Source organism: Podarcis vaucheri, assembly GCF_965113315.1.
Source record: "Podarcis vaucheri genome assembly, chromosome: 13".
Lineage (NCBI taxonomy): Eukaryota > Metazoa > Chordata > Lepidosauria > Squamata > Lacertidae > Podarcis > Podarcis vaucheri.
Window position 1 is genome coordinate 13,975,997 of NC_138751.1, and position 24,061 is coordinate 14,000,057.

Here is a 24,061-nt window from a genome sequence, read left to right on the forward strand (position 1 = left end):
TTGCCAGAGAAATCACGGTTTCTGCATAGAACAAGCAGTTGCCCTTGTATGAATGGTGGTTATAGTCATATTGCTGCTGAAACTGATTTCTTATAATGTATGTCAGGCTCACATAGTAAAATGCAGGCTCCAAAGTCCACACCGTCCACTTCAAATGTATCATCAGCCAGGAGAGTTCCTCATTGGTGGCATTGTTTTCCATGGTGGCTTCATCTCCTCTCCAGCAACATTCACTGAGGAACCCCCACCAGCGCTGCCTGAAGAGCTTGTGTAAGAACTAAGCCACTTATTTATTACAGTACGGGAAAGATCAAACCAAGAGTTGCAGCCTCAGCATAATGGCTGAGGCTGCAAACTTCTACCCATTGACCTAGGGATAAGCACTTTTTATTTCAGTAGGACATATGCTGATGTAAAAATACATAGGAATGTCTTCTGAATTAAGAGAATATTCTAGAAGCTCCCATTTCTAGATAGGGAAATGAATATAAATGTATTGAAATGTATATATATTTATGTGTCTGAGATTTTGAACAGTTGGTTCTGATAGGCTTTATCTGAACAGGAGTGTTAGTGAAAATGAATTTTTAAAAAATTTACAGAAGCTGAATGCTCTTATTGTTTCATTTCCTGATCTTAGGCTAAAGCTTGTTTCACAATGATGGCATATAATTCTGTGAATTACAACCACCAAGTCTGCCTCATGAATGAGGAAGGGGTCATTGCAGGAGAGAGCTCAGACACTTTGTAAATGTCAGGAAAAGACTTCAGATGTTTCAGGGAAAGACCCCAGGGGTTCCAATGTTCCTATGGGCATCACATTAGTAACCCCTGGTCTAGATACCATTGGCCTTAACAGGTCTTTACTGGGACAAAACTAACAAAATGAATTTCAGTAGGGACAAATGTCAGGTGCTGCACTTAAGCAGGAAAAACCAGCTGCACAAATATAAGATGGGGAACACCTGGCTTGCCAGTAGTACATCTGAAAAGTCTGCATCAACAGAAGCATAGTGCCCCAATGAAAACACACACACAGAAGAGAAATATGGTGTATTGTGTTCAGTTGCGTTCAGCACAATTTAAGGATACTGACAAGCTACAACATGCAGAAGAGGTTGACACATATGATCAAGGGTCTGGAAGCCAAACCTTATGACAAAAGGTTGAGGGGTTTGGTATGTTTAACTATGAAAATAGGAGACTGAGGGGATATAGGATAGCCATTTTCAAATATCTCAAGGGTTGTCACCAGGAAGATGGTGCCAGAGGGTAGGACCCGAACCAATGGATTCCAGTTGCAAGAAAGGAGATTCTGTGTAAACATGAGGAAGAACTTGCTGATTATAAGAACTGTTCAGCTGATTATAAGAACTTGTTAATCATATCTGTTCCTACTGATACTGTTTGCAAATCTCATTCTAGGGTGGTGCCTAAGCTTTACCAGCACATCGTCGCCTTGGCATTTGCAGTCAAGGAGATCAATGAAGACCCTCACATCCTACCCAATATTACCTTGGGCTTTAACTTATATGACAGCTATAACAATGCAAAGAGCACATATCTTGCCACACTGCTGCTTTTAACCATGGTGGAGAAATTTGTCCCAAACTATATATGTGATGTTGAAAATAATCTGGTTGGGGTCATTGGGGGACTTGATTCTGAAATCTCCTTTTATGTGGCAACAGTTTTGGATATCTATAAGATTCCACAAGTAAGACACCCATGTAAAATACCTCTCTTAGCTTGCATAGAGAATGAGGCTGAATTCAGCACCAGTTCAGAGTGCATCACCATTTCAGGGCGAGGATGAAATTGGGGGCAGAACCATGCACACCACCCTCACCAGCCATTTTTGGATTTGCAGCATTTCCTGCTTAAAGAGAAGGGTATCTGAATTGAGTTGCAGGGGAAGCTGGGGAATTGCTTCTAGGATAAAAAATCACAAGTATTTCCAAGTACAATAATTATTTGCCTTCACCACACCACACCCAATATGTGAATATTTAGTGGGAAAGGGCTTTCAAATTAAACACACTCTGGAGTTATGGCAAATTGCAGATACTGTCCAGTTGTGCAGGAGAACAGCAATAGTATTGAGCAGCTGGTTCCAAAGTGAAATAAATGTTCATAGATGAAGTCTAAGAAGTCTTGAAAAAGAAAAGGCAGGAATGGCAGTTCTGCTGTGTGTTGGGGCATGTGCTTTGTGAAGACAAAAGATGCTCCAGAGAAGAAATGTGCATCTGACCCAAGTTGCAATTCTGATGTGGTTGCAGTAAATAATGTCTAACGCAATGTTAGGCAATCCTTTGTTTATGACATCGTGTGTCCCTCTGTTCAGTTTAACCCTGACAAATTGGGAATTGGGAAACCTTTTTTAAAAAAAGAATATAGTAGGGAAAATGCCCCTCTCTGGTCAACAGAACAAATGTTTAACAAGCAGGAATGAGAGATGACATCAGTTTTCAGCCCATCTGCATGTGTGTTTTTTGTTTAAATGAGAAAGTGCATGCAACCCCTGGTGGGTGGCAAAGGGCATGTCTGACTAACAGGATTCACCACAAAATGTATATTAATATTTTGAAAGAACTATGCAAATATTACTTTGCCTCTTCTCTTCCTCCATTGCCTCTTTAGCTCATTTATGGCTCTGCTCCAGTGATGAATGATAAAAGCCCAGGGCTTCCCTTCTACCAGATGGCAGCCTCAGAAGCCCTTCAGTATGAGGGAATTCTCTCTTTGCTTCTGCATTTCAGGTGGACGTGGATTGGAGTCATTGCAATGGACAATGAAAATGGAGAAAGATTTGTGCAAACCATTTCCCCAATGTTTACCAAGAGTGGTGTCTGCTTTGCATTCATAGAAAGAATCCCCAATTTTAGTTTTATATCTGAAATGTATGGCTTGCTACAACAAGCGGCCAATATACAAGATCAAATTTTTAGCAGCAAAGCTAACATAGTCATTGCCTCTGGAGAATCTTTTTCCATGGCAAGTTTTATGGTGTTTTCATACCTATCAGAACATGATGACATGGCCAAGAATGTAAAAAGTAAAGTATGGATAACAACTGCCCAGATTGAGTTTGCTACATTCGTCTTTCAAAGGTACTGGGATGCAGGAATATTCAGTGGCGCTATAGCCTTTGAAATTCACTTTAGAAACCCACCAGGATTTCATCAGTATGTTCTGCACAGAAACCCTTCCAGCACAGATGGGGACGGTTTTATCAGGAACTTCTGGCAACAGGCGTTTGAATGTGTATTCCCAGATATCACTTCAGACAAGGTGGAGGGGAATATTTGCACCGGAGAAGAGAAGTTGGAGAACCTTCCTGGATCTCTTTTTGAAATGAGCATGACAGGCCACAGTTATAGCATGCATAGTGCTGTCTACGCCATGGCCCATGCTTTACATGCCATGTCCACATCCAGACTCAGACACAGAGGAATGGTGTACAGAGGGAGAGGGAAGAATCCAAATCCACAGTTTTGGCAGGTAAAGGCTTAACATCCTCAAATGGGAAAGCCCTGTTACTTCTTGGCACTGTATGGGTTCCCAAAATGCTATCAGCTTGCTCTTTCCTCTCAGAGTTCAAACACTGTATGTGGAAGAAGAACCCAGAACTGAATTTATAATTCTGCAGACAGAGTAGGAGGTGGCACTGATATGATGGTATCCTAGATGATTTCCCCATATATTTTTCTGCTTTCAAATGGCAGTAGACTCTATAGGGAAGGGAAATGATGGTTGTGTCCTTCTTTGGGCAGTTACTGCCCCATGCTTGAGGAGAAAGCATTTGTTATGATGGAAGCTTTGCAACTTAATGAGATCCCACGCCATTCATAGATAGAAAGCAGTGGTAATGGTTGAGAGAGATGTTCAGCACTCCCTCTATCCCATATCAACCAAATCCTTTCTTAGAGCGTCTTCTGAGATGCTCAGGGAGGGAGGGATGGGGACAGAGAGAGAGAGATTGCTGGTTAAACATATTTAATTTGTGGGCAATCAGAGAAAGAAGGATTGTAAGGAAGATTGGGAGAGATACATGTGTGTGAAAGAAAATTGGTTGACTCTCTCCATGCTTTGGCCTGAATCCACTGACAATTGACTAAATCACCCCCACCATTTGTTGTAGGTTCTTTCCAGAGAGAAAAAATGCTCCACCCTTCATTAGACTTCAGTCTTTTCTAAACCCCTTTCTTTTCTGCTTTCAATCTAGCTCCATCACTTTCTGAGAAGCATCTCATTTAACAATACGGCAGGAGATGTGGTCTTCATCAACCAGAATGGAGAGGCAGCATCTAGCTTGGATATTGTGAATTGGATTATATTCACCAACCAAAGTTTGCACCGGGTGAGAGTTGGGAGGATAGATCCACAAGCTCCTCCAGACCAATCATTACTCCTTGATGAAGATGCCATCACATGGCACAGTTGGTTTAACCAGGTAGGGTTGAATTCTTTTCTAATTCAAAAGAGATTCAGTATTGAATAAGCAAGCATTATTCACCTGCAAGTCTACTCACTGTTTTTTGAGCCACAAGTTGAGGAGTGTTGTATGACCAAAGCACTGAGGTATCAGATTAAGAGCCGAAAAGTTACTGCTAGAAGCCACACATGGATTAAAAGCATGGATTAAGGAGGCTACGAAACAGAAGGACCCTTTTACTACAAAATACAGTTAAGCAAGGCTAACAGTGTAAATATGCCTTATAACAAAAATTAGATTATCTCACCCTAATCCCACCCATTCACAGACCCCACTACAAGTGCATCCATGCAAATGTGGTTTTTGCATCACACAATTCATCATCTGAATGTGGGTCATTAGGTCCAGGTCAAATACCAGTTTTTCTTTGAAAGGGCGTTGTAATAAATGTAGGGGTTACTCGTGCGCAAGTTGGTGCCACTCCTGGCTAGTTTGCCTTGTTAAACCTTTTCTGTCTGGACAGCCCTATATTTTGTGGCTGTTCAGTCGCTAGCAGAATCCGTCAGTGGGCGTTTCTTAAACCTTTTCCAGCATAAAAGTTGTTTGACTCCAAGTCTCCTCCTACTCTCCCTGTGTGGAAGTCTTCTGCGCAGGGAGGGCGTGGGTAGTGGAGGACCCTTGCTCTCCTCGCTGATCTCCGGCGAGGAGTCCTGGAGCCCCCTCGCTGATTCCCCAATCTGCCCCCCTTTATCCCTGGTTTTACACTGATTTCCTTCCCCAGTTGGTGAGCCGCCTCTCCCCCTGCTGGGCCCTTCTCCAGCATCGCTTGAGAGTCTCGCCTCTGCCTCTGGCTCCGATGTCAGTTCCCTGACAGGCATTGATATAGAAGGGCAGGTTTTCTTCCAGTCAAATGGAGCCTCTGGGTGCATTTCCCCAGCACAAGAGCGTGTACAAGCTCAGAGACCATGAAGCTGCAAAGTGGATTTGGAACACTTCCCCAGCAAGCATCTGATTGGTCCAAGAATAGATGTACCTACTGGCACCAAAATCAGTTCTAGAGCTGTCTACCTACTGGGCTACATACTCAAAATCAGCAATTATAACAAAATTAACAGGGTAACTTCAAAGTGTACCTTAGGGACAGAGCAATTTCTGCAGAACAGATGCACACCCCAGAGCAATATAGAGGGAACATTGCATAATTTCAAACATTACTACTAATAATAAGAAAATAATAAGCCATTACATATTACTGAAATGCTGTGTCAGCTTAGTAACACAGAGAAAGGACCGAGAACACAAAGGGTTCCAAATTCATTAGTGTCTTGATGAAACTTCTGCTCTTTCATTTATGGATTAGATTCAGCCTCTTTCTGTCTGTACTGGAAGTTGTCTTCCAGGATCCAGCAAGAAAGTGAAGGAGGGACAGCCACCTTGCTGCTACGATTGCATCCCATGTGCAGAGGGGAAGATTGCAAACCAGGATGGTAAGAAAAATAAATAGATTAGTACTTACCATTGAAAGGTGCTGCATGGGTGACTGAGTTTGTTTCAAAAGAGATGATCTACTGTGTGAAGAAGATAGATAAACTTTATGCGCATTACCCAACGGCCATAGCAACATAAAACAAGCAATATATACAAATAAAAAGACAACAATGGGTAAAAGGGGCAATCAAATGACCAAGATAGTGGCCCTTAATCTCATTGCACCCTCAATAAACCTAGCAACCTTTGCTGCTGTCTGATCATTTGATCTGATAATAGAAAGAACAATGTGGCCGCAGATGGGCGGCCTGGGATAGTAAGTAAGAGTGGGGTGATGATTATTTTTTTTGATATCTTTCGTGTTCTTGTTCTTTTGTGGAAAATACTAATAAAATTCATTTAAAATGAAAAAACAAAACAAACAAAAAAGAGTGGGGTGATGATCTCATTCCTCAGATCTTTATAAAGGGGCCAGGACAGGAGAACATGAGCCACTTATTGCCTTCTCCACAGGGGCAGAGTCATTTCTCAGTTGTTTGTGTGATCCTGCCTCTTTGTGATCATTGCCCTTCAGATAGGCTAAATATGTTAATCTAATGAGAATGACTCTGCATTGAGAGTAGCAAGGTGTTATGTGGTTTAAATCATATCTAGAAGGGGCTTTTCATTTCTTTTGACTTACACAAGTTACACCCAGACTAGTGTGATGATATGTTCCAAAATCATGAGGAGGAATAGCCCTGGCTCTGCAATTTACAGACCAAGAGCTCTGAACCGATTAAATGCAGCAATACCACACTACAGAGCATCAGACAGTATTAAACATGTTTCAATTTGAGCAGCGCTCTTTTCTTCTCAGGCAGAAAGTCAACATTTCAGGAAGCTGACGTGATATGAACTAAAGGTAATTCCTTATTTTTCCAGATATGAATGACTGTCATAAATGCCCAGACAAAGAATATCCAAGCAAGAACCGTGATGGATGTCTACCCAAGGATATCAGCTTCTTGTCTTATGAAGAACCTTTGGGCATCAGTTTAGCCTGTTTCTCTCTTTCCCTTTCCTTGATCACAGCTCTGGTACTAGGTACATTTATAAAACACCATGACACACCCATTGTCATTGCAAACAACCGAAACCTCACCTATGCTCTCCTCATCTCTCTCCTGCTCTGCTTCCTTTGTGCATTGCTCTTCATTGGCCGACCTGAGAAGGTCACATGTCTCCTCCAGCAACCAGCTTTTGGCATCATCTTCTCAACTGCTGTTTCATGCATTCTGGCAAAAACCTTCATGGTGGTTTTGGCCTTCATGGCTACAAAACCAGAATCCAGGATGAGGAAATGGGTGGGGAAAGGACTAGGCCACTCCATTCTCCTTTCCTGCTCCATAGTCCAAGCAGGTATATGTACTTTGTGGCTGGCAACCTCTCCCCCATACCCAGATGTGGACATGCACTCTGTGATGGAAGAAATTATACTAGAATGTAAAGAGGGGAGTGTAGCCATGTTTTACTGTGTCCTCATCTACATGAGCTGCCTGGCAACTGTGAGTTTTGTTATGGCTTTCCTTGCCAGGAAGCTACCAGACAGTTTCAACGAAGCCAAGTTTATCACTTTTAGCATGTTGGTCTTCTGCAGTGTTTGGCTCTCCTTTATTCCTTCCTACCTGAGCACCAAGGGAAAATATATGGTGGCTGTGGAGATCTTCTCCATCTTAGCCTCTGGTGTTGGGTTGCTGGGCTGCATCTTTTCCCCCAAATGTTACATAATTATTCTGAGGCCTGAGCTGAACAATAGAGAACAGCTAATAAGGAAGAAAAAGTAAAGTAATAGTAACCTGTACTTTGCTGTATCTTGTTTTCTTTGTGTGCAGTTGAACACGTGTTCAGCTGCTGCCTTACATAATTTTTTCTAGATGTTTTTTCTAGATATTCCTTGTGGTGATTGATGTTAGGCAGTCCTAGATATTGACTATTGAATTCACTCTGGAAAAAAGAGTGAACAGCGGATTAACCCCTGATGCCCTGAAAAAGCCATTTTCTGTGTTGGGGAACCAAGAAGCTGTCAGCTCCCAGGAATCCTGACAAAGTTAAGGGACTTATGAGTAGAAGAACCATCATCCTGCCTCATTTTGGGATATATTGAATAATTCCTCAATGTTCAAAAAGTCACATTGTCTCCTGATTTTGAAGTGGATGTTAGAATGCTGAAGACAAATGTACACAATTCAAGGGACACTGTCATAATGTCTATTTTGTCTCTTCCTTTCTTAATGTGGGTGAAGGATTCCAGTTATAGGGAAGTTCACCACATAAATATGATGTACATTCAAGAATTCATATTATTTCCATATGACAGTATCAATCCATTCCTTCACTGCAGAGAAATAATTATGAAATAAAAGCTCCACCACTTATGTTTGGATTGTATAGAAACTACTTTATCACTTACTAACAGATATATCCCATTTCCATATGTAATGATCACTGCAGTTCAGGTTATAGAAGAGCTAAAAAAGAAGGGAAGGCATTTTGCTGCTATGATTGCTTTCCAGGTCCAGAAGTAAAAGTTTCAAATGAAAAAGGTAAGGAATGTCATGTGCAGATGTGTTCTATTTGACAGTTGCCACCTATTTAACAAATGGGTGTATTCTATTTTATAAATAGATTGACTACAATCTACCTGGCTCCCATCAGCGTTTTAAATGCTTAAACTAATTGCTCTAACATTCACATGTGTAAAGGGTTAATGGAAAGAACAGTAGAACTCTGGGATGTCATCCACTCTGTGGCAGTTGTGGCAGTTAGTTCAACAGTCTTAACAGTTAGAGCAGCAGCTTTGTTCTGTTGTGCTGCTGTCTGCCTGAGAGTTAGTCAATCTGTAACAGTTTAATCTATGTAAAACGTATTAGCAATTTAACTATCACCTACCTGCATTGAACATAATATTTTGCAACTGCACGTATACGAAGTAAAAGTTATTCATTCTTTAAACTTTAAACAGAGAGTGTCTTCTGTACTTTTCATAAGAGGCAAAAAAGATCTAATAAAATGGTCAAACGATCAAGGGCTCTCTTCCACATACTTCACATGAGGTAACTTGGGTGGCTGAACAGAATATTAGATGAATCCAAAGAGGATAAGACTACCAGTGGGTTGGATCAGTTGAAAAAAAAGACTCTGCAAGCTCCACCCCCAAAGACACAAATCAATAGACACAGAGGCCTCTGACACCTTCAGCCGCTAGCAGGATGGCTTTGATTTGTTTATATTTCTGGATTTGCTTGGAACCCACGAGAAAGAAGGCCCTTGATGCCATTGAGCTCAGATTACGCTCAATATTTAGAATTTCCTATTATTCTTACTGCAAAATTAACTTTTGATATTTCAAGTTCACTACCCTCATTCAGGAACAGAAAGTCATACTTAAATATATTATATCTGTTTTTCATATTTGATTTCAGACATGGATGATTGTTTTCAGTGTTCAGATAATCATTATCCAAACATTGGCCATGATGGATGCCTCCCAAAATACATAACCTTCCTGACTTACAGCAAACCCCTTGGGATCATTTTGAGCACATCTGCCATTTTATTTTCTTTAATCACAACTTTGGGTCTTGGAATATTCCTCAAGCACCAGGACACTCCCATAGTCAAAGCCAATAATCAGAACCTTACCGATGTTCTCCTGTCCTGTCTCCTCCTCTCCTTTCTTTGTGCTTTGCTATTCATTGGCAAACCAGATGAAGTGACATGTCTCCTACGACAAACTACTTTTGGTGCAATCTTTTCAGTGGCAGTTTCCTGTGTGTTAGCCAAAACCATAATTGTAGTTCTAGCTTTCACAGCTATCAAGCCAGGTTCTAGGATGAGGAGATGGGTGGGGAAACAACTGGCAACCTTTATCGTTTTTTTTTCCAGCATCCTTGTTCAGACTGTTTTTATTACTGTGTGGCTGGCAACCTGTCCTCCATTGCCAGATGTTGACATGCACTCAATCACTGAAGAAATTGTACTAGAATGCAATGAAGTACCATGTTTTACTCTGTTTTGAGCTTCATGGGTTTCCTGGCCATTGCCAGCTTAACTTTGGCTTTCCTAGCTAGGAAGTTGCCCGATAGTTCTAGTTTTCATGGCTACCAAGCCAGGGTCCAGAATGAGGAGATGGGTGGTTGGAAATCTGGGCATCTCCATTGTTCTTTTCAGCTTCCTCATTCAAATAATGATTTGTAGTGTCTGGCTGATAGTTGCTCCCCCACTCCCTGATTTAGACAACCACTCAGTAACTAAAGAAATTGTACTGCAATGTAATGAAAGATCAGTCACCATGTTCTACTGTGTCCTAGACTTCATGGGAATGTTAGCCATTGTCAGTTTCACTGTGGCTTTCCTAACTAGGAAGTTACCAGACAGTTTTAATGCAGCCAAGTTTATTACCTTCAGCATGTTGGTCTTTTGCAGTGTGTGGCTGTCCTTTGTTCCTACCTACCTGAGTACCAAGGGAAAGTACATGGCGGCTGTGGAGATATTTTCTATTTTGGCCTCTAGTTTTGGGTTACTGGGCTGCATCTTTCCCCCCAAATGTTATATCATCTTGCTGAGGCCAGAGTTAAACAGCAGGGGACAGCTTATCATAAGAAAGAATTAAATCATGAACAAGTCTATTTGACAAAACTGTTCCCCAAATCCAATAGAGCAGCCCATGTAGCTCTTCTCCCTGGACTTTCCCCTGGCAAAGTACTCTGATACCAACAAGGAACACAGGCAGCTATGTGGGCATGAACCATGGCAGAGCCACCCTTCCAAGTTCATTCTTCTCTGAATTTGATGTTCTTTCCCCCTCATACTAAAGTTTAAAAAGGAACACTTCTGTACAAATATTTTAAATTATGAATTAAAAGCTAAGGATTGCATTTCAGACTACTAAAGATATTGTTGTAAAATTCATCATATTTTACAAGTGATTTAAAAACCATGGAAGCGTAGTTCCAAGTAACTACTATGTGTAGGGTTGCAGTCATGCCACATGGCTGGTGTGAAACCAGGTCTGCTCATTTTGACTACACCATACTACATTTTGGGATCTCCATTGGTTCCAAGGTCTTCTGTGATGAACTTCTAACTTCTAACTTTACCAATACACCACTGGCCCCTTATTATCTAATGAAAGGAAATTAAAAATAACAGTCCTGAATATGTGACAAACACATTTCCTTCAGCAGTTCCACCGGGAATCCCTAGCTCTGAATACCTACATTCCTCCTTGGTTATTAACAGAGCTATAATTAAATCTGCTGCTCCTCAAAAAAAATTGCTCTGGGTTTTCACTGGCAACTGGCAACATAACACAAAGGATACAGCAACTTAACCAGAATTACTTATATAGTGTCTGGGATACACCCAGATTGCATCCTCTTAGGAAACTTAACTACCATTCAAATGAGACAATTTTTATCTTGGAGAAGCTGATTATACTATTGCCAGAGAAATCATGGTTTCTGTGTAGAAGAAACAGTTGCCCTTGCATGGATGGTGGTTTTAGTGGTCTTGCTGCTGAAACTGATTTCTTACAATGCATGTCAGGCTCACATAGGAAAATGCAGGCTTCAAAGTCCACACCGTCCACTTCAAACGTACCATCAGCCAGGAGAGTTCCTCATTGGTGGTATTGTTCTCCATGGTGGCTTCATCTCCTCTGCAGCAACATTCACTGAGGAACCCCCACCAGCGCTGCCTGAAGAGCTTGTGTAAGAACTAAGCCATTCATTCATTACAGCAGAGGAATGATCAAACCTAGAGTTGTGACCTCAGCATAATGAATGCAAACTTCTACCCATTTACCTAGGGATAACCACTTTTGATTTCAGTGGGACATACGCTGATGTAAAAATACGTTGGAATGTCTTCTGAATTAAGAGAATACTCTATAAGCTCCCATTTCTCAATAGGGAAATGAATATAAATGTATTGAAATGTATATGTATGTATGTATGTATGTATGTATGTATATATATTCGCCCTTTTGAACAACCAATTTTGATAGACTTTATCTGAGCAGGAGTGTTAGTGAGAATGAATTAATTTTTTTTTTACAGAAACTGATTGCTCTTATTGTTTCATTTCCTGATCTTAGGTAAAGTTTGTTTCACAATGACGGCATATACAGTGGTACCTTGGGTTAAGTACTTAATTCGTTCTGGAGTTCCGTTCTTAACCTGAAATTGTTCTTAACCTGAAGCACCACTTTAGCTAATGGGGCATCTTGCTGCCTCCGCACCGCCAGAGCATGATTTCTGTTCTCATCTTGAAGCAAAATTCTTAACCCGAGGTACTATTTCTGGGTTAGCGGAGTCTGTGACCTGAAGCGTATGTTTCCTGAAGCTTATGTAACCTGAGGTACCACTGTAATATGAAGTATAGAATCGTGTGAATTACAACCACTGTCTCTGCATCATGAATAAGGAAGGGGTCATTGCAGGAGAAAGCTCAGACATTTTGTAAATGTGAAAAGACTTCAGATTGTAAATGTCAGGATAAGACTTCAGGAAAGACCCCAGGGGTTCCAATGTTCCTATGGGCACCAAATAAGCAACCCCTGGTATAGATACCATTGGCCTTAGCAGGCCTTAACTGAGGCAAAACTAACAAATTGAATTTCAGTAGGGAGAAATGTCAGGTTCTGCACTTAGGCAGGAAAAACCAGCTGTACAAATATAAGATGGGGAACACCTGGTTTGCCAGTGCTATGTGTGAAAAGTCTGCATCAACAGAAGCATAGTGCCCCAATAAAAAAAAAAACCACAGGAGAGATCTCTTCTGCGCTGCGCAGAACACACCTGATGTAATGTGTTCAGTTGTGTTCAGCACTATTTAAGACGGTTACTGACAAGCTACAACATGTGCAGAAGAGGTTGACACAGATGATCAAGGGTCTGGAAGCCAAACCTTATCACAAAAGTTTGAGGGGTTTGCTATGTTTAGCTATGAAAATAGGAGACTGAGGGGATATAGGATAGCCATTTTCAAATATCTCAAGGGCTGTCACCAGAAAGATGGAGCAAACTTGTTTTCTCTTGCTCCAGAGGATAGTATGCGAACCAATGGATTCAAGTTGCAAAAAAGGAGATTCTGTGTAAACATGAGGAAGAACTTGCTGATTATAAGAACTGTTCAGCAGTGGAATGGACAGGGAGTTAACTCCACTGAACTCAATAGGATTAACTATTGTAATTCATATCTGTTCCTTCTGATACTGTTTGCTAATCTCATTCTAGGGTGGTGCCTAAGCTTTACCAGCACATCGTCGCCTTGGCATTTGCAGTCAAGGAGATCAATGAAGACCCTCACATCCTACCCAATATCACCTTGGGTTTTCACTTATATGACAGCTATAACAATGCAAGGAGCACATATCTCGCCATACTGCTGCTTTTATCCATGGTGGAGAAATTTGTCCCAAACTATATATGTGATGTTGAAAATAATCTGGCTGGGGTCATTGGGGGACTTGATTCTGAAATCTCCTTTTATGTGGCAACAGTTTTGGATATCTATAAGATTCCACAGGTAAGACACCCATGTACGATACCTCTCTTAGCTTGCATAGAGAATGAGGCTGAATTTACAGCACCAGTTCATATTTTTTAAAAATAATATTTTATTAGGTTTTGACAATAGAAAAGTTTAGAAAACACAAAAGGCAAATGCAAAACAAATACAAAATACAAAAACACAAAAACACAAAATACAAAATACAAAAATACAAACATTAAACACAAAAAGAAAAAACACATATAGAAAAAACAAAACAAAATTTCTCTCTTTCTTAATCTCTCCACTTTAAATTGACTTATTTTCCTGACTTCCTCATGTCTCCCATTATTGTATCCCTTTTGAATTTAGTTCAGCAGATTCCTGATCTATTAGTTTATCTGTTATTAGTCCCCTTATACTTTTTACCTTGTTGCTAGAGCCCCTTCAATTCATTTCAATGTCATCAACATTCAAAATTTTACAATGTTTCTGCAAATAAATTTTAAATTTCCTCCAATCTTCTTCCACCAACTCTTCTCCCTGGTCTCGGATTCTGCCAGTCATTTCCGCCATCTCCTTATAGTCTATTAGTTGCACCTGCCATTCTTCCAAGGTGGGTAGATCTTGTGTCTTCCAATGCTTTGTGATGAGAATTCTTGCTGCTGCTATAGCGTACATAAAGAAAATTCTATCCTTCTTTAACACCAATTGGCCAACAATGCCCAGGAGAAAGGCCCCTGGTTTCTTGAGGAAAGTATATTTAAATACCTTTTTCAGTTCATTATATATCATTTCCCAGAAAGCCTTAATCCTTGGGCACGTCCACCAAAGGTGAAAGAATGAACCTTCAATTTCTTTACATTTCCAACATTTGTTATTGGGCAAGTGATATGTTTTTGTTCTTGTTTTTTTGAAAATTTTTATTGGTTTTTCACAATTTATATAAACACAAAACAATACAAACAAACAAAAACATAAACAAACATGTATAATTTCAGATCCTTTTTTCTTAAACCTTACTTCAGCGACTTCCCCGTACCTTCCCTTTCTGCATCCCAATTTTCAAATTTGTTTCAGCAAATCCTCACCCTTAAATTTATCTAATTTTCACCTTGTTTTTTTCCCCTTTTACTTAATCTTCTACAGCCATAATCCCCATATTTCTCATCCCTCAACATTTTAGCATTCATTAATTTTACAATGTTTCTTAAGATAAATTTTAAATTTCTTCCAATCTTCATCCGCCGTCTCTTTCCCCTGGTCACGGATTCTGCCAGTCATTTCAGCCAGTCCCATGTAGTCTATCACCTTCATCTGCCATTCTTCCAGAGTGGGTAGATCTTGTGTCTTCCAATACTTTGCGATAAGTATTCTTGCTGCTGTTGTAGCATACATTAAAAAAAATCTGTCTTTCTTTGACACCAATTGGCCGACAATGCCCAAGAGAAAGGTGATAAAAAGTACCTTCAGTTTCTTTACATTTCCAACACTTATTATCAGGCAAATGGTAGATTTTTGCTAGCTTGACTGGGGTCATGTACCACCTATAGATCATTTTCATAATATTTTCCTTTAAGGCATTACATGCCGTAAATTTTATACCGGTGGTCCACAACTGTTCTCAGTCAGCAAACATAATGTTATGACCAATGTCCTGTGCCCACTTAACCATAGCTGATTTAACTGTTTCATCTTGTGTATTCCATTTCAGCAACAAGTTATACATTCTTGACAATTTCTTAGCATTGGGTTCTAACAGTTCTGTTTCTAGTTTTGATTTCTCCACCTGGAAGCCAATTTTCCTGTCCTGTTTATAAACCTCCATTATTTGATAGTAATGGAGCCAGTCTCGTACTTTAGACTTCAATCTCTCATAACTCTGTAGTTTCAATTTATCTCCCTCTTGTTCCAAAATTTCCCAATATTTTGGCCATTTGGCCTCCATGTTAAGTTTTTTCACGGCTTTTGCCTCCATTGGCGACAGCCACCTTGGGGTTTTATTTTCCAACAAATCTTTATATCTAATCCAGACATTATATAATGCTTTCCTCACAATGTGATTTTTAAAAGCTTTATGTGCTTTAACCTTATCATACCATAAATATGCATGCCATCCAAATACATTATTGAAACCTTCCAAGTCCAACATATCTGTGTTCTCGAGGAGCAGCCACTCTTTCATCCAGCAAAAAGCTGCTGATTCATAATACAGTTTTAAGTCCGGCAGGGCAAATCCCCCTCTTTCCTTTGCATCCGTTAAAATTTTAAACTTTATTCTGGGTTTTTTGCCCTGCCAGACAAATTTCGTAATGTCTTTCTGCCACCTCTTGAAACAGTCCATCTTGTCAAGAATGAAATAAAAATAACATTCTAGGCAATACATTTATCTTAATAACTGCAATTCGGCCTAACAAGGAAAGCTTCGAATTTGACCATATTTCTAGATCCTTTTTAACGTCTGTCCAGCATTTCTCATAATTGTCTTTGAACAGATTCACATTCTTAGATGTCATATTAATCCCCAAGTATTTTACCTTCTTAACCACTGTCAACCCTGTTTCATTCTGGAACCTCTCCCTTTCCATAGTGATATATTTTTGAAAGCTTGGCTGGGGTCATGTACCACCTATACATCATTTTCATAATATTCTCTCTTAAGGCATTACATGCCGTAAATTTAATTCCGGTGGTCCATAACTTCTCCCAGTCAGCCAACATGATGTTATGTCCTATATCTTGTGCCCATTTAATCATTGCAGATTTTACCGTTTCTTCCTCAGTATTCCATTTCAACAGCAAATTGTACATTCTTGAAAGTATCTTAGCATTGGGTTCTAACAATTCTGTTTCTAACTTTGATTTTTCCACCTGAAAACCAATCTTTTTATCCAGATTGTAAGCTTCTCTTATTCGAAAGTAGTGTAACCAGTCTCGCACCTTCTCTTTAAGTTTATCATAACTCTGCAATTTCAATTTGTCACCTTCCTGTTCTAGAATTTCCCAATATTTTGGCCATTTAGCCTCCATGTTGAGTTTTTTCAAAGCTTTCGCTTCCATAGGTGATAGCCACCTTGGAGTTTTGCTCTCCAAAAAGTCTTTGTACCTTATCCAGATATTAAGCAAAGCTTTCCTGACAATATGGTTTTTAAATGCCTTATGTGCTTTTACCTTGCCGTACCATAAGTATGCATGCCACCCAAATATATTATCATGCCCTTCAAGGTCCAAAACGTCTGTGTTCTCAAGAAGTAGCCATTCCTTCAGCCAGCAAAAAGCTGCTGACTCATAATAAAGTTTAAAGTCTGGCAGGGCAACCCCCCCTCTGTCTTTAGCATCAGTAAGAATCTTAAATTTTATTCTGGGCTTTTTACCCTGCCAAACAAATCTGGTTATATCTCTTTGCCACCTCTTGAAACAGTCCATCTTATCAATGATTTGCAATGATTGGAATAAAAGTAAATAATGTGGTTACAGAAGAGTTTAAAATTGAGAAAGGGACACGACAAGGGTGCCCAATTTCCCCACTGCTTTTCATCTCGGTCCTGGAGGTTTTGTTAAATATGATTAGAAGGGACCAATTGATTCAAGGTGTCCAGGTCCGAGTTAAACATTACAAGCTTAAAGCTTTTGCAGATGATCTCGTTTTAACATTACAGGAGCCGATATCTAGTACTAAGAGGGCCCTGGAAGTGATTCAGGATTTTGGTCAAGTGGCAGGTTTTAAACTGAATAAACCGAAAACTAAGGTTTTGGAGAAAAACTTGACGCCGATAGAGAAAGAGAGGTTTCAGAAAGAGACAGATTTAACATTAGTAAAGAAGGTAAAATACTTGGGGGTTAACATGACATCTAAGAATGTGAACTTATTTAAAGACAACTATGAGAAATGCTGGTCAGAGGTGAAAAAAGATCTAGAAATCTGGACGAATTTGAAGCTTTCCTTGCTGGGTCATATTGCTGTTATTAAGATGAATGTATTGCCGAGAATGTTATTTTTATTCCAATCATTACAGCACCAGTTCAGAGTGTATCACCAGTTCAGGGCGAGGATGAAATTGGGGACAGAACCATGCACACCACCCTCACCTGCCATTTTTGTATTTGCAGCATTTCCTGCTTGATGAGAAGGGTATCTAAATTGAGTTGCAGGGGAAGAGGGGGAATTGGTAATAGGATTAAAATTCACAAGTATTTCCAAGTACGATAATTATTTGTCTTCACAACACCACACCCAATATGTGAATATTTGGGGGGGGGCTTTCAAATTAAACACACTCTGGAGTTATGGCAAATTGCAGATACTGTCCAGTTGTGCAGGAGAAAAGCAATAAAATTGAGCAGTTGGTTCCAAAGTGAAATAAATGTTGATAGATGAATTCTGAGAAGTCTTGAAGAAGAAAAGGCAGAAATGGCAGTTCTGCTGTGTGTTGGGGCATGTGCTTTGTGAAGACAAAAGAAGCTCCAGAGAAGAAATGTGTATCTGAACCAAGTGGCAGTTCTGAAGTGTTAGGCAATCCTTTGTTTAGGACTTCGTGTGTCCCTCCATTCAGTTTAACCCTGCCAAATTGGGAATATATATATATATATATATATATATATATATATATATATATATATATATATATATAATAGGGAAAATGCCCCTCTGTGGTCAACAGAACAAATGTTTAACAAGGAGGAATGAGAAATGGTGGGTGGCAAAGGGCATGTCTGACTGACAGGATTCACCACATAATTTATGTAAACTGTGGTACCTCAGGTTAAGAACTTAATTCGTTCTGGAGGTCCATCCTTAACCTGAAACTGTTCTTAACCTGAGATACCACTTTAGCTAATGGGGCCTCCCGCTACTGCCGCGCAAATTCTGTTCTCATCCTGAAGCAAATTTCTTAACCTGAGGTACTATTTCTGGGTTCGCAGAGTCTGTAACCTGAAGCGTCTCTAACCTAAAGCATCTGTAACCCAAGGTACCATTGTAGTTTGAAAGAACTCTGCAGATATTACTTTGTCTCTTCTCTTCCTCCATTCCCTCTTTAGCTCATTTATGGCTCTGCTCCAGTGATGAATGCTAAAAGCCCAGGGCTTCCCTTTTACCAGATGGCAGCCTCAGAAGCCCTTCAGTACGAGGGAATTCTCTCTTTGCTTCTGCATTTCAGGTGGACGTGGATTGGAGTCGTTGCAATGGACAATGACAATGGAGAAAGATTTGTGCAAACCATTTCCCCAATGTTTACCAAGAGTGGTGTCTGCTTTGAATTCATAGAAAGAATCCCCAGTTTTAGTTTTCTTGTTGAAGTTGCTGACATGCTACAACAGGGTGCAACAATAAGCCAGAAAATTTTCATCAGCAAAGCTAACGTAGTGGTTGCCTCTGGAGAATCTTACTCCATGGCAACTTTTATGGTGCTTTCATACATATCAAAACATGATGACAAGACAAAGAATGTAAAAAGTAAAGTATGGATAACAACAGCCCAGGTTGAGTTTGCTACATTCGTCTTTCAAAGGTATTGGGATGCAGGAATATTCAGTGGCCTTATAGCCTTTGATGTTCACTTTAGAAAACCACCAGGATTTCATCAGTATGTTGTGCACAGAAACCCTTCCAGCACATATGAGGACGGTTTTATCAGGGAATTCTGGCAACAGGCCTTTGAATGTGTATTCCCAGATATCACTGCAGAGAAGACAGAGGGGAATATTTGCACTGGAGAGGAGAAGCTGGGGGACCTTCCCGGATCTCTTTTTGAAATGAGCATGACAGGCCACAGTTACAGCATCCACAGTGCTGTCTATGCCATGGCCCATGCTTTACATGCCATGTTCACATCCAGACTCAGGCACAGAGGAATGGCGTATGGAGGGAGAGGGAAGAATCTGAATCAACCATTTTGGCAGGTAAAGGCTGAACATCCACAACTGGCAAAGCCCTGCTACTTCCTGACACTTTAGGGTTCCCAAAATCCTATCAGCTTGCTCTTTCCTCTCAGAGTTCAAGCTTTTGCACGAGTGTATGTGGAACAAGAACCCAGAACTCAATTTATAATCTGCAGACAGAGTAGGAGGTGGCACTGATATGATGGTATCCTAGATGATTTCCCCATATATTGTTCTGCTTGCAAATGGCTATAGAATCTATAGGGAAGAGAAATGATGGTTGTGTCCTTCTTTGGGCAGTTACTGCCCCATGCTTGAGGAGAAAGCATTTGTTATGATGGAAGCTTTGCAACCCAATGAGATCCCATGCCATTCATAGACAGGAAGCAGTGGAATGGTCTAGGGAGATGTTCAGCATTCCCTCTATCGGATATCAACCAATTCCTTTCTTAGAGCCTGTGGTCACAAACCACTGCCGTATCTTCTGAGATGCTCAGGGAGGGAGGGACGGAGAGTGAGTGTGAGAGAGATCTTGCTGCTTAAACATATTCAATTTATGGACAATCAGAGAAAGAAGGATTGTAAGGAAGATTGTAAGAAAGAGATGCATGTGTGTGAAAGAAAATCGGCTCTCTCTCTCCATGCTTGGGCCTGTATCCACTGACAATTGACTAAATCACCCCCACCATTTGTTGTAGGTTCTTCCCAGAGAAAAAAAATGCTCCTCCCTGCATTAGACTTCAGTCTTTTCTAAACCCCTTTCTTTTCTGCTTTCAATCTAGCTCCATCACTTTCTGAGAAGCATCTCATTTAACAATACTGCAGGAGATGTGGTCTTCATCAACCAGAATGGAGAGGCAGCATCTAGCTTGGATATTATCAATTGCATTATATTTGCCAACCAAAGTTTGCACCGGGTGAGAGTTGGGAGGATAGATCCACAAGCTCCTCCAGACCAATCATTACTCCTTGATGAAGATGCCATCACATGGCACAGCTGGTTTAACCAGGTAGGGTTGCATTGTTTGCTAATTCAAAAGAGATTCAGTATTGAATAGCAATCATTATCCACCTGCAGGTCTACTCACTGTTCTTTGAGCCACAAGTTGAGGAGTGGTGTATGACCAAAGCAATGAGGTACCAGATTAGGAGCCAAAATCTTACAGCTAGAAGACACACATGGATTAAAGGCAAATATTTTATTAAGGAGGTTGCAAAACAGAAGAACCCTTTTACTACAAAAAACAGTTAAGCAAAGCTAACTGTGGAAATATGCCTTAGGGGATCCTAGTTCAAATTAAAATACAGTGGTACCTTGGGTTATAGATGCTTCAGGTTACAGACTTTGCTAACCCAGAAATAGTACCTTAGGTTAAGAACTGTGCTTCAGTGTGAGAACAGAAATCGTGCAGCAGCGGCGCGACAGCAGTGGGAGGCCCCATTAGCTAAAGTGGTTAAGAACAGTTTTGTGTTAAGAACGGACCTCCAGAACGAATTAAGTTCTTAACCCAAGGTACCACTATAACAAAAACTAGATTATCTCACCCTAATCCCAACCATTCACAGACCCGACTACAAGAGCATCCATGCAAATGTGGTTTTTGCATCACACAATTCATCATCTGAATGTGGGTCATAGGGTCAAATACCAGTTTTTCTTTGTAAGGGCATTGATACAGAAGGGCAGGTTTTCTTCCAGTCAAATGGAGCCTCTGTGTACATTTCCCCAGCACAAGAGTGTATACGTGCTCAGAGACCATGAAGCTACAAAGTGGATTTGGAACACTTCCCCAGGACGTGTTCAAGAATAGATGTACCCACTGGCACCAAAATCAGTTCTAGAGCTGTGTACCAAGTGGACAAAATACTTAAAAGTAACAATTATAACAAAATAAAAAGGGAAACTAGAGTAACTTCAAAGTGTACTGTAATGGACAGAGCAATGTTTGCTTAGCAGATGGGGCACTGCACATCCTAGAGCAATATAGAGGGAACATCACATAATTTCACACATTAATATTAATAATAAGAAAAGAAGAAATGACTCTTTGTATAGCCATTACATATTACTGGAATGCTGTGTCAGCTTAATAACACAGAGAAAGGACAAAGAACATAAAGGATTCCAAACTCATTGTTCTCTTGCTTATCATTCTGTTCTTTCATTTATGGAATAGACTCGGCCTCTTTCTCTCTGTACTGAGAGATGTCTTCCAGGATCCAGCAAGAAAGTGAAGGAGGGACAGCCGCCTTGTTGCTACGATTGCATCCCATGTGCTGAGGGGAAGATTGCAAACCAGGATGGTAAGAGAAATAAATAGTTAAATAGATCCAGACTCAGTACTTAGCATTGAAAGCTGCTGTAAGGACGGCTGACTTAATTTTCAAAACAGGAGATGATCTACTGTGTGTGAGATCCTGCTTCTTTGTGATCATTGCCCTTCAGATAGCCTAAATATGTTACTCTAATGAGAATGACTATGCATTGAGAGTAGTCGGATGGTATGTGTTTCAAATCAAATCTAGAAGGGGTTTTGCATTCCTTTTGACTTACCCAGGCTAGTGTAAAGATACATTCTAAAATCATGAGGAGGAATGGCCCTGGCTCTGCAATTTACAGACCAATATCTCTGAACCAGTTAAATGCAACAATACCACGTTACAGAGCATCAGACAGTATTAAACATGTGTTTTAATGTGAACAGAGCTCTTTTCTTCTCAGACAGATAGTCAACATTTCAGGAAGCTGACGTGATATGAACTAAAGGTCATTTCCTTTTTTTCCCCCCAGATATGAATGACTGTAATAAATGCCCAGACAAAGAATATCCAAGCAAGAACCGGGATGCATGTCTACCCAAGGATATCAGCTTCTTGTCTTATCAAGAACCTTTGGGCATCAGTTTAGCCTGCTTCTCTCTTTTCCTTTCCCTGATCACAGCTCTGGTACTAGGTACATTTATAAAACACCATGACACACCCATTGTCATTGCAAACAACCGAAACCTCACCTACACTCTCCTCATCTCTCTCCTGCTCTGCTTCCTGTGTGCATTGCTCTTCATTGGCCGACCTGAGAAGGTGACGTGCCTCCTCCGACAAACAGCTTTTGGCATCATCTTCTCAACCGCTGTTTCTTCTGTCCTGGCAAAAACCTTCACGGTGGTTTTGGCCTTCATGGCTACAAAACCAGAATCCAGGATGAGGAAATGGGTGGGGAAAGGACTAGGCCACTCCATTCTCCTTTCCTGCTCCATTGTTCAAGCAGGAATATGTACTGTATGGCTGGCAACCTCTCCCCCATACCCAGATGTGGACATGCACTCAATGACAGAAGAAATTATACTAGAATGTAATGAAGGGTCTGTGACCATGTTTTACTGTGTCCTCATCTACATGAGCTGCCTGGCAACTATAAGTTTTGCTGTGGCTTTCCTCGCCAGGAAGTTACCAGACAGTTTCAACGAAGCCAAGTTTATCACTTTCAGCCTGTTGGTCTTCTGCAGTGTTTGGCTGTCCTTTATTCCCTCCTATCTGAGCACCAAGGGAAAATATATGGTAGCTGTGGAGATCTTCTCCATCTTAGCCTCTGGTGTTGGGTTGCTGGGCTGCATCTTTTCCCCCAAATGTTACATAATCCTTCTTAGGCCTGAGCTGAACAATAGGGAACAGCTAATAAGGACGAGAAAGTAAAGAAATAATAACCTGTACTTTGCTGTATCTTGTGCTTTCTTCTTTGAGTGCAGTTGAATATTTGCAAACACGTGTTCAGCAGCTGCCTTACATAATTTTTTCTAGATTTTTTTCTAGATGTTTTTCCTAGATTTTTTCCTTGATGTTTTTTTTCTTGATTTTCCTTGTGGTGATTGATGTTAGGCAATCATAGATATTGACTATTGAATTCACTCTGGAAAAAAGAGTGAACAGGGGAACTACACCTGGTGTTCTGAAAAAGCCATTTTCTCTGTTGGGGAACCAGGAATCCTGACAAAGTTAAGGGACTTATGAGTAGAAGAACCATCATCCTGCCTCATTTTGGGATATATTGAATAATTCCTCAATGTTCAAAAAGTCACATTTTCTTCTGATTTTGAAGTGGATGTTAGAATGCTGAAGACAAATGTACAGAATTCAAGGGACACTGTCATAATGTCTATTTTGTCTCTTCCATTCTTAATGAGGGTGAAGGATTCCAGTTATAGGGAAGTTCACCACATAGATACGATGTACACTCAAGAATATATATTATTTCCATATGACAGTATCAATCGATTCCTTCACTGCAGAGAAATAATTATGAAATAAAAGCTCCACAGCTTATGTTTGGATTGTATAAAAACTACTTTATCACTTACTAACAGATATATCCCATTTCCATATGTAATGATAGATGCAGTTCAGGTTATAGAAGAGCTAAAAAAGAAGGGAAGGCATTTTGCTGCTATGATTGCTTTCCAGGTCCAGAAGTAAAAGTTTCAAATGAAAAAGGTAAGGAATGTCATGTGCAGATGTGTTCTATTTGACAGTTGCCACCTATTTAACAAATGGGTGTATTCTATTTTATAAATAGATTGACTACAATCTACCTGGCTCCCATCAGCGTTTTAAATGCTTAAACTAATTGCTCTAACATTCACATGTGTAAAGGGTTAATGGAAAGAACAGTAGAACTCTGGGATGTCATCCACTCTGTGGCAGTTGTGGCAGTTAGTTCAACAGTCT

The 24,061-nt window shown here is 40.3% G+C and overlaps 1 protein-coding gene and 1 pseudogene across 2 annotated transcripts; both read left to right on the forward strand.

The window, feature by feature from the left end:
- Positions 1–2,518: 2,518 nt before the first annotated feature.
- LOC309516491 (vomeronasal type-2 receptor 26-like) lies at positions 2,519–7,749 on the forward strand (the record flags this gene model as incomplete). Its single annotated transcript, XM_082195257.1, has 4 exons — positions 2,519–3,501; positions 4,226–4,453; positions 5,796–5,922; positions 6,848–7,749. The coding sequence occupies exons 1-4, from the start codon at positions 2,665–2,667 to the stop codon at positions 7,747–7,749; spliced, it is 2,094 nt and encodes a 697-aa protein (XP_082051383.1). The 5' UTR covers positions 2,519–2,664.
- A 378-nt stretch (positions 7,750–8,127) lies between these two features.
- On the forward strand, positions 8,128–24,057 carry LOC309516492 (vomeronasal type-2 receptor 26-like; annotated as a pseudogene). The gene is made up of 6 exons (XR_014224595.1): positions 8,128–8,142; positions 8,329–8,508; positions 18,500–19,360; positions 20,122–20,349; positions 21,517–21,643; positions 22,131–24,057. The product of XR_014224595.1 is annotated as a vomeronasal type-2 receptor 26-like (transcript).
- The last annotated feature ends 4 nt before the right edge of the window (positions 24,058–24,061 follow it).